At 39.0% G+C, this 18,635-nt stretch overlaps 1 protein-coding gene across 4 annotated transcripts in view; it reads right to left on the reverse strand.

Annotated features, from left to right (window-relative positions):
* Positions 1-1,477: 1,477 nt before the first annotated feature.
* ulk4 (unc-51 like kinase 4) overlaps positions 1,478-18,635 on the reverse strand; it is a 97,617-nt gene continuing 80,459 nt past the window's right edge. For 3 of the 4 annotated variants that reach the window (XM_078253485.1, XM_078253484.1, XM_078253483.1), the window contains exons 35-37: positions 17,342-17,536; positions 11,746-11,834; positions 1,479-2,541 (exon numbers count right to left, since the gene is read on the reverse strand). In XM_078253485.1, coding sequence (XP_078109611.1) covers positions 2,481-2,541; positions 11,746-11,834; positions 17,342-17,536 — 345 coding nt within the window. In that variant the 3' untranslated portion in view covers positions 1,479-2,480. Of the gene's footprint in view, positions 2,542-11,745; positions 11,835-17,341; positions 17,537-18,635 lie in introns of all 4 variants that reach the window. The other variant, XM_078253482.1, reaches the window with a different exon arrangement.

The raw sequence follows: 18,635 nt of genomic DNA on the forward strand, positions 1-18,635 counted from the left end.
CTTTCTGTATGGATTTAATTAATTTAAATGGATTTAATTAATTTAAATGGTAAAATTGTTAATTTATTTTATTTATGAAAGTTTGCAGATTTGTGTTCTCAGAAGTTTGATAAATGCTGCTAAGTGCACAAAACTATTTTTTCATTGAAAAGTTTATTTTCATTTTACCTGTTTCGTTTATTTAATATATTTTTTATGTATACAATATATGTTTTTACATTATTCATTTTTAATTTAAGTATACTGTACAAGTGCAGATTGGTGACGTGTTCAATAAATGTTTTTGTTGAGACATTTTGTGTATCTTAAGTAATTATTAGTGTTACATTTTATCTTTCAAATATAGGTTTAAAACGAGCACACATCGGCCAAAATAAATCGGCTGACCCTGATTTCTAAAGATCGGCATCAGCCAGAGAAAAACCCATATCAGTCGACCTCTAATGACTTATTGCAACATACTATACTATGACTTTTTCTTGACTTTTTTTCCAACATACTATACTATGACTTTTTTTTTATCACTTTTTTCAACATAGTACAATAAGATGCTTTATTCCGACTTTTTTAATCACTTTTTCCAAAATACTACAACATGACTTTTTAATGTTTTTTTCGACATATTATGCTATGACTGTTTTCAACACAGGTTATGTGGTGGCACGATAGCTTAGTGGTTAGCACTGCTCCAAGTAGCATCAGCAAGTAAGTTTTTCGACATACTATACCATGAGTTTTTAACCACATTTTTTCGACATACTATACAATGCCTTTTAACCACGATCTTTTTGCTAAACTTTCGTTTTGGTCCCTAAACTTAATTTTCATCGCTGCATAATGCTCACATTTTGTGGCCTAAACTTAACTTTAATGTCCGCCGAAACTACCGGCAGCTTGCGGTGCTCTGAACCCGGCTCAAAGGGAACCTATTCTCGGGTAACTGAACCATCAACTACCGCTAACACAACAGAGCACCATGTGGAGCATTGTAGCCAGCGTCACAAAGCCCTGTTGCGGCTTAAACAACTAGCAACTGCCGCTCAGCGTCATGTTGCTCGTAGCCAGATGGAGTCACACGACCAGCTGGCCGTCTCCTAGTTTCGTAAGATAGGTTACGTTTTGGTGTGCATAACTTTTCGTATGATATCATATGGACCCGTTCATGAGAATGCGTTGCATATCTATATGTTTATATGTCTTTGTCTGCTGTAAAGAAATAGTGGTGCAGACAGGCAAAACATTTGAACTCCTATCATTTCTAACTTTATTTTTCATCCCTTTTCAGTTATTTATACTGCTTCAGCTGCTTTCCATGCTTAATCAAGTCTTATTTAGGGATTCATACTCCATTCAAACCTTAAAATCTTTTATTCATTAGTTTTATACAACTTGTAAATAGTTTTGTACTTAAATATTGAACACAGCTGATTGAGATTCCCTAATATGACCCACCCCTTTCCCATTTTACCAACTCAGTCAGTAACTCTTTTAGTTACTTCTTTATCCAAATTAAAACCGGAGTTTAGCATAAGCTTTTACAAAAACTTTCATACAATACTGGTATTATTCGGCTTGTTTAAGACATTCTTATTAATTAGAACCATTTCCACTTTTCCACAGTTTCCTACTTCACCTTCTTACACATTTTAACAAGCAGTTCAGTGTAGCGACAGCTTTAAAAAAAAAAACCGTAAAATATTCCACTTTTGTTTGATGCATTATTGGTGTTATTCAACATTTCAATGTAATTCATACCATTCTCACTTTTCCAACTATTTTTTTTTTTTTTGAGATTATTCTTTTGGGGCTTTTCCATTTATTGTACAGCGACAGTGGATAGACAGGAAAGGGGGAGAGAGATGGGGGACGACAAGCAGCAAAGGCAGCAGGTCGGATTTGAACCTGCACCGCTGCAGGACTCAGCCAACATGGGGCAACTGCTCTTACTGGGTGAGCTAGAGGCCGCCCCCTTTTCTAACTATTCTCACTACTTCTTCTTACGCAATTATGTCAGCAACCCAGTTTATCATTAGCAATTTAGCTTTTCAGCATTGATAAGCATTTTCTGGAGGAAATGCATTTTCTAGTTATTACTGTCATTGATCCAATTTGTACATTTGAAGAGATTCACTCAGTCATGCACACTGACTGAGTGCTCAGATACCACATGGTCAAATTCACTCAGGTCTCAAAGCTTTAGGAGCCTGTCTCAGCACTTATTCAAAACAAAGCAAAACATCTATAGTCCAATATCTAATGATGAACCAAGAAACAAATAATTAATGTCGAAAGACATTTTATTCCAAAACTGACAACATTTTAAAAGAACAATCCTCTAGCTGATTATGCATAAAAAGGTTACCCGAAGAAAGAGAGACATTCTAAAAAGCAGACTACCAATCATAAGTATCTTTAAAGTTCTGAAATGGTGAAATATTGGATGATTCTGGTTTGCCCTCAGGTTTGATGATTTAAAGCTTTTAGGATCCAGAGATCACCTGGAGGATTTCAACAGCCAGTGGAACCACATCGACATGACACCTGGAACAGAGAAAAAATGAGTTATTCACTGTATCACAATTGTGTTGTTAACCTAGTGACATTAAATCTAAACAAATTTTCCTTAAAAAGGTGCAAATGAAAGGGCGTCCTGATTACTACACGTCCATTGTTTGATTCCAGCCATTGACCTGTGTTGTATGTCATAGCCCTGTCTCTCTTTCCTTGTTTACAGTCTGTATCTAACTATACTGTTCAATATAATAAAAGGCAAAAATGTCAAAAACATAGTCCAAACAAATGATAACAATGTCACATACTGTACATATAGTTTACAATCTTCAAAAACAGTTTTTATGGCTTACATAATTCTACAAAATAAGTCTTTCTACACCTCTGATGGGACTCCATATTTCTCTCATCTACTTTTGACTCATTTTCTCTAGTAAAATTACAGACTAAAATAAATATGGAATTCATTTCAGTATTAAGCCTGACAAACCACCTACTTTTACATCAAGAAGGGGTTCAACTCTGGGCAGACTGAAAAGTTCTGTGATCATGAACTGGAAATCTGAGCACAAAAGCCATCTCTGGCTTCTAACTCAGTTATTCTGAACATCCACGGTGACAACTGGATGTCCTGACCATTTCAGGCCTTTGGCATATTCTGAGCACTGGTACACTGGTAGATGTGCAGTTGTATTATAGTTATTTGTTGTAAATTGTTTTCACTATGCCTGACCTACTGTACATAAAGTAGTTGCAAACTTCACCGAAACCCACAGTTCAAAGGTCTCAGTGACCCAGAACCGGAGTCTCTATCATAAGTGCTGGCCTTCATGTGTAAAACTTGTAATGTCTCAGTTCTAAATTATAAACTTGAGGCAAACAGTAGATGCAGAATTGATCCACTTTATCTGATTTCATCATTAACTCCATGTTTCATTAAATTAGGTGGCTGAGTGTTTAGGCCTCTTGTCATACCAGCTAAGATGTAGCTGTTGTCATAACATTCCAAGACCAAGGGGGGCTTTTATTTCTTCTCGAAAATCATTAATCTACCAAAGACCTCACCTTCTTCTGTCAGCACTAGCACTTAAAATAAGCCTTGTGGCTTCATGAACGTGACTGCCCTGTAAATGAGATTGATACTAGGGAGCAGGCACTGGGATGGGGAATGGTTAGGGGTGATGACGAGTGCAAACTGCCAAAGGTATATTGTTAGGGGAACCTTGTATGTTGATGAAAATAAAAGTAATCAAGGTAATTTCTAAGTATGGAAGCCGAGAGCATCGCAGCAGGTGTGTTCATGTACAGTAGCTTGGTCCTGAGTGGACTGAATGAATAAAGGGTACTCAGTCCAGTTTGTTCCTTTTTGTGTTCCTATTCATGTTGTTGCCATGAAATAGTTTTTTAGGCATGAAAAAAACATACGTATTACAATGTGCAGTACTAATACTTGTAATATAACTATATATAAACTAATATATGTATTACTTTCCTTAAATTTCAAAATAAATCGTAACACTTGAGAACCGTAACCAAAATAAATAAATATTATATACAAACATACATACAGTACATTTAAAATATTGTGGCTTGGTGAAAACATCCAATTTGCTCAGACCCTACAGGCTGTCTGTAGTCTAACTCTCCTATCTCCCCTCTCCCTCCCTCACCCTCCTCCCAGGTGTCTTTCAGGGCAGCCTGACAGCCAGGCCAGCAGAAGCCCACCCCTTAGTTGATTAAAACCTCCATAATTAACCTAATTAACACAGCTCCCCGAGGCATTGGAAATCCTTGAAAGTTTGTGAATATAAAATAACATAAAAAGGATCGATAAAAGTTTCAGGACAAACTTTAGAGTTGGGTTACTCATTAAATCACAGTCCTAAATGGACACTCAGCAGCTGCTCAGAGGACAGCGGAAAAATGAAATAATTGGTTTTAGATTACAGTGAATGGCTGTTACAGAACCGCATTAGCCTGACACTTCCTCATTCTGCTTTCTTCATCTCAATGGATTCTTCACAGAAAAAGAAAAGAAGAAAAAAAAAACATAAAACACATAAAAACTAGTTAATTTCACCATCTCTTTACAACATAGTCCTCAACAACTGGACAGTTTAAAATCTGCTCTCAGTTGTGACTGACTGAAGACATAAACACACCCCTAACATATTTGCCCACATTAAAATGAAGAGAAACAAATGCCTGACCATGTAACAGAGCGAAAAATGAGTTTTATTGAATGGATTTTATTTAATAATTTGTATAAAAGTGGATAATGTTAAAATAGTTTATTCACAAAGTTGTCATATTTAGTCTTTTTTCAGTATTTTAGCAGATATTAGTGAGCAACACTACTGCCGGCTTCATGTTTGATTGAACGCAGCAATAAACTAAAGATCAGGTTTTGGGCCTCAATGTTTTTCTTTAGGATGGAGAACTATGAGTGACGCTCCTCCCCTCCCTCTACACTCGCTCTCGCTTGAGGTTTTGAAAAGGCATTCCTCAGGTTGCCATGGTAAAGACTGAATGACATCATTTGGGTTCAGATCTCAGCCCAGACCTCTCTCCTTCCCACTCTCCTTCCGTCTACTCTCTCTGCCCCAACTCCTCTCATCCTCTCAATTAACCCCCCCTCCTCTTCTCTCTCCTCATAACTCCTTTCATCTCCTGCCCTTTCTCCTAAAACCTCTGCTCCCCTCCTCCTACCACTAAACCAGTGGGAGTGTGCCAGTCTCAGCCACTTCAAAGGCTGGAGCTGATCTCTGCTTTCATCTGCCAGAGAGGGAGAGGATAGAGAGGAGACGAGAAGTGGGAGAGAAAAAGCACAAGAGAAGAGAAAGAGAGAAAGAGGTGAAAAAGAAAGAAAATGAAGGAGAAAAGGGTATAGAAGGCGACCAAAAGGGAAGAAAAGGGGTGACAGAGGAGAAAAGAGGGGGAGAGGGAGGGGAGAGTAGGAGAGGCCTCTATAGCAGGACAATAATACACCTTTATTATTGATCGGACAGGGTGTGTTTGTGTGATTAAGAGACAGAGAGTTTGTATACAGGAGGTGAAAGTGACTTTTGTATACACTTTTTATTTGTATGTATCCATTGTGTGTTTGTGTATGCACTTACTACATCTGTATATGTGTGTGTGTGTGTGTGTGTGTGTGTGTGTGTGTGTGTGTATTTTCAGTTAAGTTTATTATTTATTGCTTGTAAGACACATCGCTGGGGCCCTGTTTCAGGAAGGAGGTTTAACAAACTGAGTCTAACCTTGATGTCTGAGTTGATTTACCCTGAGATGGGAAACTCAGAGTTTTCGGTTTCAGAACAGCTGATATGAGTTGGTTCAATCAACTCAGAGTATGTTCACGCGTGTGCACCACCACAATAAAAAGGCAGTATGAATGAAGCCATGATATTAAGATTCACCATGGTAACAACCACAAACAAACGGGTCGGCGGAAATACTTGTGCGCACAAACAGCGAGTTTGAACATGCATTTCGTTAAAAAAGCAAGACAGCGGCTGCTGCTGCTGCAAAAGAGAGAGAATTGGTGTGGGAGAAAATTGCTGCTCGAGTCAATGCGTAAGCATTAACAGTGTATTAATTTCATATTTAATCACAGTTAACTTATAATATTACTGGTGAAAACTGGAATTGTATTACACCTATAATTTCATTTGGGTGCAATCCTGCGGGCGAAAAAGTAAGCTAGGCCTACTACTATATCCCATTCTGAGGCTGCAGCACCATGATCATTAACAGAACTATAATGTATAATAATTTATTTCTTTTTAATGGCTCTCACTGGTTTGTGTCCAGGGAACAACTACAAAAAACGTTTCAGAGCGAGTCACACTTTTCTGACGGCTACAGTTGCTTTACTATTACAGTATGATCCGCATCACCAATAAAGAAAAATGCCGTTTGCGAAAAACGTAATGTGACACAAAGAATCTGCTGGGATGTTAAAGCATGTCCACGATGGTGGATGTTAGTGATATTAGGACGGATAAGTTAGGCCTATCTACATATCTGATGGACTGTGAAAAAATGTGGAAATGAAAATACATTTAGTCGGGACTCAATATCATCTCCCGACGTAAACTCTCTGTGAAGTAATACAGCTTTTTCATCAACGGGATCATCGACAAAAGGACATGACATGTTTGAGAAAAAAACGTTTTATAATCTGCCTAACAATAAGTTTTATTTATTAAGTTTTTATTCATGCAGATAACAAACTGCATTAAAATGCGCCTGATACAGAATGAATGAATGAGGAAATCCCTCAGTCTCCTCCCTCTGACACTGTATGAGAGGGAGGAGACTGAGAGAAACTCGAGGTTTAATGAAGAAAACCTGCTCCCGACCAGGTTAGGTTCACAGACTCAGTTACCATAGTAACTAACTCTGAGGTTAAGTTACCTCTCTTTCTGAAACGGAAAACCCAGAGTTTCCCTCATCTCAGGGTTAACAAACTCAGAGTTTTCACTAAACCTGCTTTCTGAAACGGACCCCTGGTCTCATACAGCAAGAGATCAAAGGAAGCATGGTCACTACGGCGACAAAACCCTTGGCTCAAAGAGGGAATACACATTTGGCCCACATACTCATAAAAGGCAGCCAGATGCAAGACACAGACACACACACACACACACACACACACACACACACACACACACACCCCTTCTGTCTCCAGGAACTTTGCATTGCAGTGCAAAAATGTTAAAATATTAACATGTCCACGTGCTCCTGGCTAAGGCTAGGCACTTCTTGGAAGCTATGTTTTATGCTGCAGAGAACAGAGGCCTGTTTCAGATAGCAGGTTTAGTGAAAACTCTTGAGTTTGTTAACCCTAAGATGAGGGAAACTCCAGCCCATTTCAGAAAGAGAGGTAACTTAACCTCAGAGTCAGTTACTATGGTAACTGAGTCTGTGAACCTAACCTGGTCGGGAGCAGGTTTTCTTCAATAAACCTCAAGTTTCTCTCAGTCTCCTCCCTCTGACACAGCGCTCTTTCATTTCCTCATTCACTCATTCATTCAGTCTGTATCAGGCACATTTTAGCGCAGTTTGTTATCTGCATGAATAAAAAACAGTGTTGGTTTATTAATTATGTTAGGCAGACTATGAAATGTTTTTTTTTAATCAAACATGGCATGTCCATTTATCGACGATCCCGTTGATGAAGAAGCTGTATTACTTCACAGAGAGTTAAACATACGTCAGGAGATGATAGTGAGGCCAGACTAGATGTATTTTCATTTCCAGATAACTACCTATTTGAGCGGTATAGTTTTTCTTCACAGTCGATCAGATATAGATACCTTATCCGTCCTCATATCACCAACGTCACCCATCGTGGACATGCTTTTACATCCCAGCACATTCTTTGTGTCGCATTATGTTTTTTGCAAACAACAGTTTTCTTCACAACATTGGTGATGCGGAGCATATTAGTAAAGCCACTGTATGCAGAGCCGTCAGAAAAGTGTGCCTCGCTCTGAAGCGTTTTTTAAATGTTTTTGTAGTATTCCCTGGACACAAACCAGTGAGAGCCATTAAAAAGAAATAAATTATTTTAAATTATAATTCTGTTAATGACATGGTGCTGCAACCTCAGAATGGGATTAGCTTACCTTTTCGCCTGCATGATGCACCTAAATGAAATTATAGGTGTAACACCATTCCAGTTTTCACCAGTAATATTATACCTGTGATTAAATATGAAATGAATACACTATATTAGAACTTACGCATTTACTCGAGCAGCAATTTTCTCCCAAACCAATTCTCTCTCTGTTGCAGCAGCAGCCGTGTTACGTTTTTTAACGGAGTATATGTTCAAACTCGCTGTATGTGCGCATAAGCAGTTCCAGTTCCAGAGGGGTAAAGTATGCCGACCGATTTGTTTGTGGTTGTTGCCATGGTGAATCGCAGTATCGTGGCTCCATTCATTCTGCCTTAGTGGTGGTGCAAGCGCTTAACTCTGAGTCAACCTACTCTGAGTTGATTAAACCAACTCAAATCAGCTGTACTGGAACCGAAAACTCAAAGTTTCCCATCTCAGGGTAAATCAACTCAGAGTTCAGGGTTAGACTCAGAGTTTGTTAAACCTCTTTCCTGAAACGGGCCCCAGCCGCTCAGATGCTGTTAAGCCTAAGCCTCCAGCTATATATTCTCTTCTTCACTGCTGGTTTCAGAATCGTGGAGTGAGTCAAGTAAAGAGACAGCAGTTCAGCAGCTGAAGTGATAATGGTGGTGGCACTGATTTGGTCAACGAGACTGCCATTCTGCTGCTCATCCATCTCGCTTCTCACTCCAAGAGCCAGTGTTTGCATATTCAGGACTTTGTCAGGTCTAAGTCTTTTGAACGTTGGGTCAACGGCTGTGGAGAGGATCACATGTTTGGTGCCTAAGAAAGAAGGTTCCCTCTTCCGTCGCTGTTGCCAGCTGCTCCGTAGCATTGAGTTAGAAAGCCAGCACCGGAGCTGACTCGAAGGCAGCACTCTGGGTGAACTTCAATAGCCCCTTCACAAGTTGAGGGACTGCAGAGATTCTTATGTATTTCTCCCTACTCATGAAGACAACGGCACAGCTTTAGAGGAGTCACACAACATTCTCATGTGGAACATGCTGTTCCACCTTGTGCTTATGTCATGAACAAGCCTGTGCTCACATGTGGCCATTTGTTGCTGTTTCTCTCTTATCTTGTGTTATCTTGTGGGCGGCTAGCTCACGTTTAAAAAAAAAAAAAGAAAAAAAAAAGATAAACAAAAGTTGCTTAGCTTTTTCAATACTTGAGTGCTTTAATGCAGAATTGATCATGAGTTGCAAGGTATGGCCATTGCAGGACCAACCATGTCTCTCCTCCAGTATGATTGCCGCTGCCATAATATTGGCATCATTGTCATGCGCAATGGCGATAATTTTGCTAGGAGGAATGGCGGTAAGGCAAATTGACTCCATTTCCCAATTATCTTTGATGTAATGGCATGTAATGCCAAGGTAGGCTTCAGCAGCTACACATCCATCCATCAGTCGTGAGAGAAATGTTGATGTTGGCTTTTATATTAATCTTCACTACCTGGAATGTCTCTTGATATTTCTTCTCCATCAGCGTAGTAAAATGGGTCTTTGAAGGAAGAGTGTAACCAGGTAGAGAGCGTTGAGCAATGCTCTGAAGCCATCATCTTCAACCACTGATAGCGGCCTCATGTTTAGGACACTAACTGTCAAAACAGCTGCTTGCTGTGGTGTGCACAGCGCTTTATTCCCCATCAAGTAGCCACTCATGGTGAGTTGTTTTTTTCTGAAATGAGATAGACATGCACAATGCATAATAGCGCAATTTACATAAAACAATACATGCCATGTTGTTTTAATCAATAATTGCTAATGTAAAGGCAAGTAAACCAAAGGCCAAGTACAGACAAGACAATACCATTTTTTAAATAAATAACAGATATGCTCCAAACAATGCAATTTGTCCTAGCTTATTCCTTACATACAGTGCAGTGTCTCACTCTGACCTGAAATAGCTTAAAGCTTTAGTGTGTAACTTTTGGATATTAATAAATGTCTGTTACATTCAAGCCATTGCCAAATGAGTTGATACAAAGCTAATTAAGACTATCAGCTCCACAAAACTCTCTGTATTTCTCAGTATGACTATGTTCAGAAGATTGTGTCGTCTGGTAACTTTCCCACACAGAAGCTCAAGTGAAAATAATTTCCTCTTCTGAAGAGTCCAGTATGTTTTTTTTGGGGCGCGTTTACAATCACGTAAGGCTTGTGTCACGTGGACGTGCCGACAGTTTTGTTGTCATTACTTAGAATTCCTCATGGGGGTGACAGAAACTACACACTATAGCTGAAATCATTAATTTTCCATAATTGTAATAAGTGATTAGCTCTACCGGGTAGTGTTAATTAGCTTGCTAGACTTAGTTAGCTATACCGCCTCTGCTCTATCACTTACCACGTTGTAATGCAACATTGAAATTTGACTTAATAGACCAAGCTGGAACGCAAGCAAACATCAGCTATTAGATAAACAAGAACTACCTGCTGTGAGACAAACGTTTCCTCACTTCAAAACACAACACATGCCATGGGTCTAAACTTGTTTAATTTAGATTTTGTAGTAACTTACCCTGCTGTTGTGTCCTCTTCATCCATGGCTCCAACATTTTTCTTTTATTACCGTGGTGCTCCCGTGCCAGCGTCATCGGTTTTACATTGTGTGCAGCTAACACGCTTCACCTTCACGTTTTAGGTGTAGAGTGGCAACACAGTCATGCCATCAAATGAGGGAGTACAATCTTTCAGCTTTAAGATTGATTTTGCTTTTTCATTTAAAATATATGTAGAAATGTAAAGCTATTTACTTCTTCCAAATATGACGTTTTATGTTTACATAATAAAGAATCCTTTTAAAACAAATTTTCACAAAGTTGCAATGTAAAGTAAAACTATTAAATACAGCAGTTACAGTCTGAGTATGTGCAGGTGTATTTGTTCCTCATTTTATTAAGCTTGTGTTATTTGCTGTATGGTTAAAAGTGAGCATGACATGCGGTAAGACATCAGACAGAATCACAGTTGAAGCAGTGTACATTTCTTGTGGTTCAGATTGTATTGATCTTGGTTCTGAGTTTCCATTATCTTTACCGTCACCACACAAAGCTTGCAGTGCCCATACTCCTAAATCTTAGAAGGAAGCTGTTACTTTGTCAGGTATGTGAGGTAGTGCAGGTCATGTTTCCTGCCATTGATATGAGATCTCAAGAGACTCCCAAACAAAGAACAAGTTTTGTTTTTATTACATGTGTATATTTAATCTCTTAGCTCTTTGTGAGCCAATAAGATGACACTGCCTTGCCAGAAGCTTGCATCATTTCAATTAACAACTGGGATAAGGTCAGTTTTGACACTTGTAATGCATGTTCAGACATATACAAATAATAAGATGAAGGAAAGGGCTGGAGGAGATGTATCTAAATCCAGAATGAGTTGTTATTGGTGCCCTCTGAGCTATGGTTTCAACACTGATGTACATGCACTACTGACAGAAATGAGCGCCTTATATGGACAGTTATTAAAGAAAAATATGATAATTTTGTCAATCTTAGATTTATGCAAATTGTTATATTAGAATGGTATAATAGAAGGAATATTTCATAAGATTCATATTTTACATGACGCACACAAGCTCATTTAAGCAGTAGAAACACGCACCTGTTGGATGTAGTTATGTCCTGCAGTAAACCAATTAGCTCCGCCCCTTCAGGACATTCTAACCAATCAGATTGCTCTGTAGTCTGCACCTGGATAAAGAGGGAGAGAGGAAGAACAAAGTGAGTGAGAAAGACTTAGGCTGGCTGCACACTGGCTGCATGGCGTGAGCGTGGCGTTTCTGTTGCGAGTCAGTTGCTGCTAGCCTTGTCTGTACACATGTATGTTTCCCATTGATTACTGCACTCAAGCAGTAGTATACTTCATGTTAAACATACAGTAAATATATACTGATTTGATTACAACAAAGACAACGTCGGCAGTATTGACAGCAAAATAGGCTACAGAATATTTCATTCTGTATTGACAGGTGCAAATATTTGAAAATCGATAATTTTTTTTTTTTTTTAATTACATTTATATCTGCATTTATGTCAAAACCTAGAGACTTTCAAACATGAAAATGTCATTTATTAATATGTATTCGTGTCAAAATGACACGAATACATGACATATTTTCCTATTCTATTTTGCCTGGAAAGGCTTCCAACACGCTTGCGTGTCGCGTGAAAAATAGCCATTGGTTCTATTTCTAGCATGCACGCGTTTTCGGAGCAGCCCGAGCCGCGCCTGAGACGTGCGTGTCACGCAGGCAGTGTGCAAGCTCTAACCTGTTAACGTGGGAGCCGAAATAAAAACGGACAGTGTGCAGCCGGTTAGATTAGTCTTCAGTCAAATGGCACACACTCGTCCACATTCAACAAAGGATGTGATGATATGGGTTTGACATAGGTAATAAAACACTGAGCAGCATACAAGAGCATAGCTGCTCTTTGTAGTCTGGCAGTGTAATATTTTATTTTAAAACATGGAGATGACACAGTTAGTAATGACACAATGCATCACCATTTCTGTGCAACTCTCCAACTGTGCAAATTCTCAGTCAAACTTGAACAAAAGTGAACTTATGGATTAGTGCACGTTTCCAAGCCCTATAGACAGGATTTATATATGATAACATAACTGTCTATCAGTGTGTTAATTATTGTCATCTCAACAAAGCAAAACCAGTCGTGATGCTTTGCGAACATGCTTTTTTTCTGTCCTCTTTTTCAGGCTATTGGAGAGATTAATCAGAGGAGGAAGACAAGCAGCTATAACCATTGCTTCACTAATAATAAGAAACCAATGATACATTTGTACAAAAGAAATGTAATTTTCACATTAATTGTTATCTTTTCACAGTGACACTCAAAACCATCCATAGAAAACTACATTATAGTCTGTGTTATCATCACAGAATCAATTTGCAAGTTACCAAGACCAACTGCTGAGTGACATCACACTCATTTGTCAATGCCATTTTAAAGTAAATTGATCAAAGAGCTAATTTGCCCAAAGTCTGGTTGAATATATGCATGCACGCACACATGCATGCGCTCACACACTCATGTTACATGAGGGCTTTTTCACATAAGTCATTTTGTTTCTTCTTTTGTTTCTGAGTTTGCCTTACTAGCGGTCATAATGTTGTTGCTCCATCAGTTTACTTTATGATTCTACTGCTAAACTTGTACACCACTCTGGATTAGACTGGCTAAAGCTATTCAGCTATAGAGTATTCCTCAAGACTCTAGAGTCTTTCCTCACCAAATTTCCTTCCTACATCATTTGTTCCTTCTCTTTGTCATCCCTGTGTTTTTATTCCTGTCCCGACATGTCTCACCACACCTTGATGTCTAGGCTCCACACCCACCCAGGAACACCTGGTCCACAGACTGCACATGTGCGTGCATGCGTGTGTATCACTTAAAAAAGGGGCATTTACAGTGTTTAAACTGTTAAGTTAAGTTTATCAATATGGTGACAGCTTGTTTCAAATGTATTCCAATAAGTAATGAAAACTGTTGCCTATGTTTCCTAAAGTGTTTTTGCACTGCAATGCAAAGTTCCTGGAGAAAGAGGGTGTGTGTGTGTGTGTGCGTGTTTGAGTGTGTGTGCATGTGTGTCCGCGTGTTTGGTGAGCGTGTTCTCTCTGATCTCTGGTGACATCATCACCCCCATCTCTGTGGCGACACAGTATGGGTGTTGCTAGGCAACGGGGTTAGAAGGAGACAAAGACGCTCCCTTCACTTGCTTACTTTTCTCACAAACACACACTTCACTTTCTCCATCAGGGTGAGGGAACATTTATGTGTGACTGCCAACCAACCACTAAACACACACACACACACACACACACACACACACACACACACACACACACACCTACTTATTATCTCTTTTCCATCCCTGCTCTCCATCACGTCTTCGCCCTCTCCTCCCCCTTAACAGTCCTCTCTCCCCATCTCTACCTGACCAACACCCTGACCTTGACATACAGACTTCCAAGGGAAAAAATGGACAGGAGCACACTGATTGACTTGTGCAAACACAATTTTGCACAATTAAAAGCTGTGAGTCATTCAGTGTGCTCCTGTCCTTTTTTTTCTTCCTTTGAAGTTTGCTGTCCTCGAACTAAGAGGCACATGATTCAGCTGCATACTGCTTGGAAGACACGTGGAGAACCCTGTTTCGACAGGCAGATAAATTCAGATATGTTGCCTCTCAGAAAGACAGCACAGAGCTGTCATAATAGATATTAAATACAAACAAGTGACAGTGTACCTGAAAGTAGAAAAAGGAGAGAGTTGTACATTTACCAAAATAAATTATATATATACACACACACACACACACACACACACACACACACACACACACACACACACACACACACACACACACACATATATAAAAAACACGGCTCTGGCCAGTTGAGGAATTGATGGATTAATACATTTCCATGTTTCCGGCTCTAACATTTAAAAGGTTACAATAATTGGACATAATATGCTTTGACATTTTGGAGACTGCGCTGAAACATTTCGGCCTCCGGAGATGAGAGAGGAGGACGCTTCTAAACACAAGATTAACAGTGTAAAGAGAAACACAGGGCAACATCAACATCCCGCCTGGCCTCACAGATCCAAGTTTGACATGTAACAAAAAATACTACATATACTAAATACAAACATTATTTCTGCCTGAAATGTTAACATCACAGTTTTATGTGTGAAAGTGGCTTGAAAAAGACATGAATTGTGCATAAATATTAAAGGACTAATCACTAAACACGAATTCTGTGTTGCCAGAGACAGACTACTAAATTAGAAAAAAAATGACAAATCAAACTGCTAAAACAGTTTCAACAAAATAATAAATGTTTTTTTATCTCACAACTTTTTATATACAGTATCCTGTTTCATTTAATTAGCATTTCCCTTTAAGTCCTTCCAAGTTGTGTGTGTTGAAGAGAAAGACAAGTTGAAAATTTCACCAATTCAGACTTGATTTATTCTCCCTCTCTCCTCCTTTGCAGTTTCAAAGCTATTAGCGGGATCTTTGATTGAGATTAACGGAGCCCTAAAATTAATGAAAGATAATTAAAAAGCCTTTGTTGAAGGGCAGGCACTTGTCTGAGTGTGTAGGAGTGTGCGTGTGTTTGAGAGAGAATGTGTGAGTCACTGTGCACATTGCTCTTCGCCAACTGATTAGCTGATTGATAATGAGATTCAAGAAAACTCAACTTAGCAAACAGTTTTAAGATGTTGATTTCAGTTTTACTTTAAAACCGTAGCTACTGGACTCCAATGGGAAAAAAGTACAAGGTGGGGGATGAGCATTGCAAGACTATTCTGAGGGAACTTTAGAATCTTTTAAATTAACTAATGTACAATGAGTCACATGACTAAATGTTCAGAATGGTAGATGGGTATTTTTCTGAGCAAATATATTAGTTCTGCTCCTAGCACCGAGCAGCTTAGTGACTCATCCACTGGCTACGAGGAAATGGCTTCAACACACACAGTTGCTCAGGGTGGTAAGCAGGATAGAATATACTGTACATACCCTGATGTTAGCACAGGGGGTAATGAGGGACTTTTCACAAGAGGACAAATTTGCTACAACAGACATAAAAAGAGAAAGAGGTTAGTCTGTGAGCTTGTGCGACAGAGTTTGTGTGTTGGTGGTTTAGGTGGCTGGAACTAATTGGTAAGAGGAATCAAAATACACGTACATGCAAACTCTCACTCTACCACACAGACAGACACACACACACACACACACACACACACACAGACACACACACAGACAGACAGACAAACAGACAGACAAATGTAAGGTAGCTTGCAGACAAACCCTTCAGTCACATCATATGATCTCAGGGTAATAGCTGACCTTGTGTCCCACGTGCAGAAACTATTTCATGACCCTACGGCCGAACTAAAACATTAGGAATGCATTTTACATAATTTATACGGGTCTACAGCAAATCAGTACATTTTTCACACTGGTCATGTTGAATTTAAGATCAATTTTCCCCTCCCTCTCTTTTACCTAGCAGTTCAAATTAATATTGGACACCTGTGCAAATCTCTGGATTAAATTCAATGGCTACATTTTTTTAAACATCCAATACCATTTTTTAAAATAACTTATCTTAACTATGGTTAACGTTATAGAAATGATGCCATCGTGGTTTAAAAAAATGAAGCATTGATTGGTGTCAAAGTAAAATGCTTTACTTCCACGCCCTTACTTGTGCTCATGCTACATAAACAGCATACCGCTTCCAGCATTGCAACCAAGTGTTGGCACTGGGTGTAAATCTTTTACAGCAGCATCATCCAATATGAATTTACTTCCTAGGAAAGCTGGGCTGCAGAATGGACACCAAATATGTTGTTTGATTGTTTCGCAACTGGCTTTGTCTAATGTGGTAGGAGGCAATTTAGTTAACTTTGTCATTGGCCTTTTAATTAAAGTGAATTACTTGGTCTGTCAATTAAAATTCTTAGTCAAATTGCAGTACGCCTCAATTTATCTTCTACCTGAATTAGTGAATTGTTACAGCCTAATTTAATTGTTGCGTGTGTCCATCAGGGCAAGAAACTGCCACATTGTTAAAACCTGCCTAACTCTGATAAATGTTAGCTGCAGCTGCTTCAATTTTCTCCATGCAACCACATAGAGCTAATGTTATTTAGTGCATTTGGGGAATAGAAGCGTCACTAAATCTCCACCTGCTTTACACTCTCTTACGAGTCAGCCGTCTTTGACTTTGCTACAAATCATTTTGACTATCAGACAAAGTTGGACAGACATTCGAACAGAGCGTGACAAAAAGAAAACCACCACTTTTTCTCCCTCTCCAACTTGCTCCCTCTGTCAGTCTAGTTCTGGTGAAACTACACTCTATTTTCTGAGCAGCAGGGCTGTCTGTGTGTGTGCCTGCACTGAATTTCTTTTCATGATTCAAGTATTGTCATTCTGTTGTGGCGGCAGTTAATATTTCAACCCTCAAAATACAAACACAGGGCCAAGATTCTTAAATCATACAGTGATATTCAAACATGTTTCAGTGCTGTGATATGACCAATATTGGCACCAGATAAAATGTCATACAAGCAATGTTGACATGTGTGTGATGTTGGTCTGTGTGTGTGTGTGTGTGTGTGTGTGTGTGTGTGCATGCCATTACGTGCACTAAACTCACCAGTCGTTTGATGATCCTAAGTGTTGTGCGTTGGCTTCGGGGGATCTCGGTGTGCATGTGTGTGCGCAGCACATGTGAAAAGCTTTGCAAACAGGAAGGTGACAGACAGTCATAACCCTCTCCTCCATACAGCTGGACCAGTAGGGACAGACACTGAATAGACTCCTCCCAAACCTCCTGGTTTTCAGTGGACAGCTACAGGCATAGAAAATCAGTTAATAAATGGAGCGATAAAATAACACCATGCACCATGGTTCTATTTATGTTACTGTGGTTACTATGGGCCATCCTTCTTCTACTACACTAGGTGTACTTACAGTACAAATCATAAATAAAATATTAAAATTAATTCAGACAATTAAGTCATTTTTTCACACTCACAGATTAGCATATTAAAGCACACAGTCAAGAGATATTTATTAAAATGAATAATTAAAGCAACTATGTGCAAATTATACGAATTTTCCATTAGTTGTAACAGTTTTATGCAAGTTTTGTAATTATAAGTGATAGAAAATTCCATACAAACACTGCCAGAAGTTATTTACTGTATATGGATATATCAATGTATTTGGCCATATCAAGTAAATATCAAAAAAATGTTACACAGAAGCATCCAGGATCAATGTTCACTCCAAACCATGTGTATCTGGGTTAGATTACTACCGGTAATTGACCCCTTACTAAATAAATGAATTTAATGCACTAATGCACAGTAAATCATAATACTACTCTTCAGAATTGTATTCTTTTAACACAACCCAGTTTTAATGATTTTAATTAGATTCAGGGATCATATTAATGCTGCTGCTCTTTCTATTTCACTAATCTCCCATGGGGCAAAGGGGCTGCACGGAGGCTGGGGGTGTGTCAGCTGCCCCCTTAACCCTCTCATACACAACCACACACACAGACGCCCACCCAACACTCAATGTGTCAAGTATAAGTAAAAACCTCTATTGTGTCCCTTGAGACCTCCTCTTCTCCTCCTCCCACTTTCCTACTCCCCCTCCTTTACTTCCTCAACTTCCCAGGATGCTTCACAGGACCCTCTCTATTTTTCTATTGCATGGATTCTCCATCTTTCTTCCATCCTCTCCCCTTGCCTGTGAATCTGATTTAATCCTCTCACCTCTATTTCATTCTTTTTTTGCTCACAGAATCCTCTACCTTCTCTTCTCCAACTCCTGACCTCCTTTTGACCTCGTTTTGTTTTGAAATACTTACAAAAACGTATAAAGAACGTTTAGAAGACACAATTCATCAAGCAATTACATTTAATTGTAACTCGAAT

The sequence above is a fragment of the Sander vitreus genome, chromosome 6, assembly GCF_031162955.1.
Source record: "Sander vitreus isolate 19-12246 chromosome 6, sanVit1, whole genome shotgun sequence".
NCBI classification, from domain to species: Eukaryota; Metazoa; Chordata; class Actinopteri; order Perciformes; family Percidae; genus Sander; species Sander vitreus.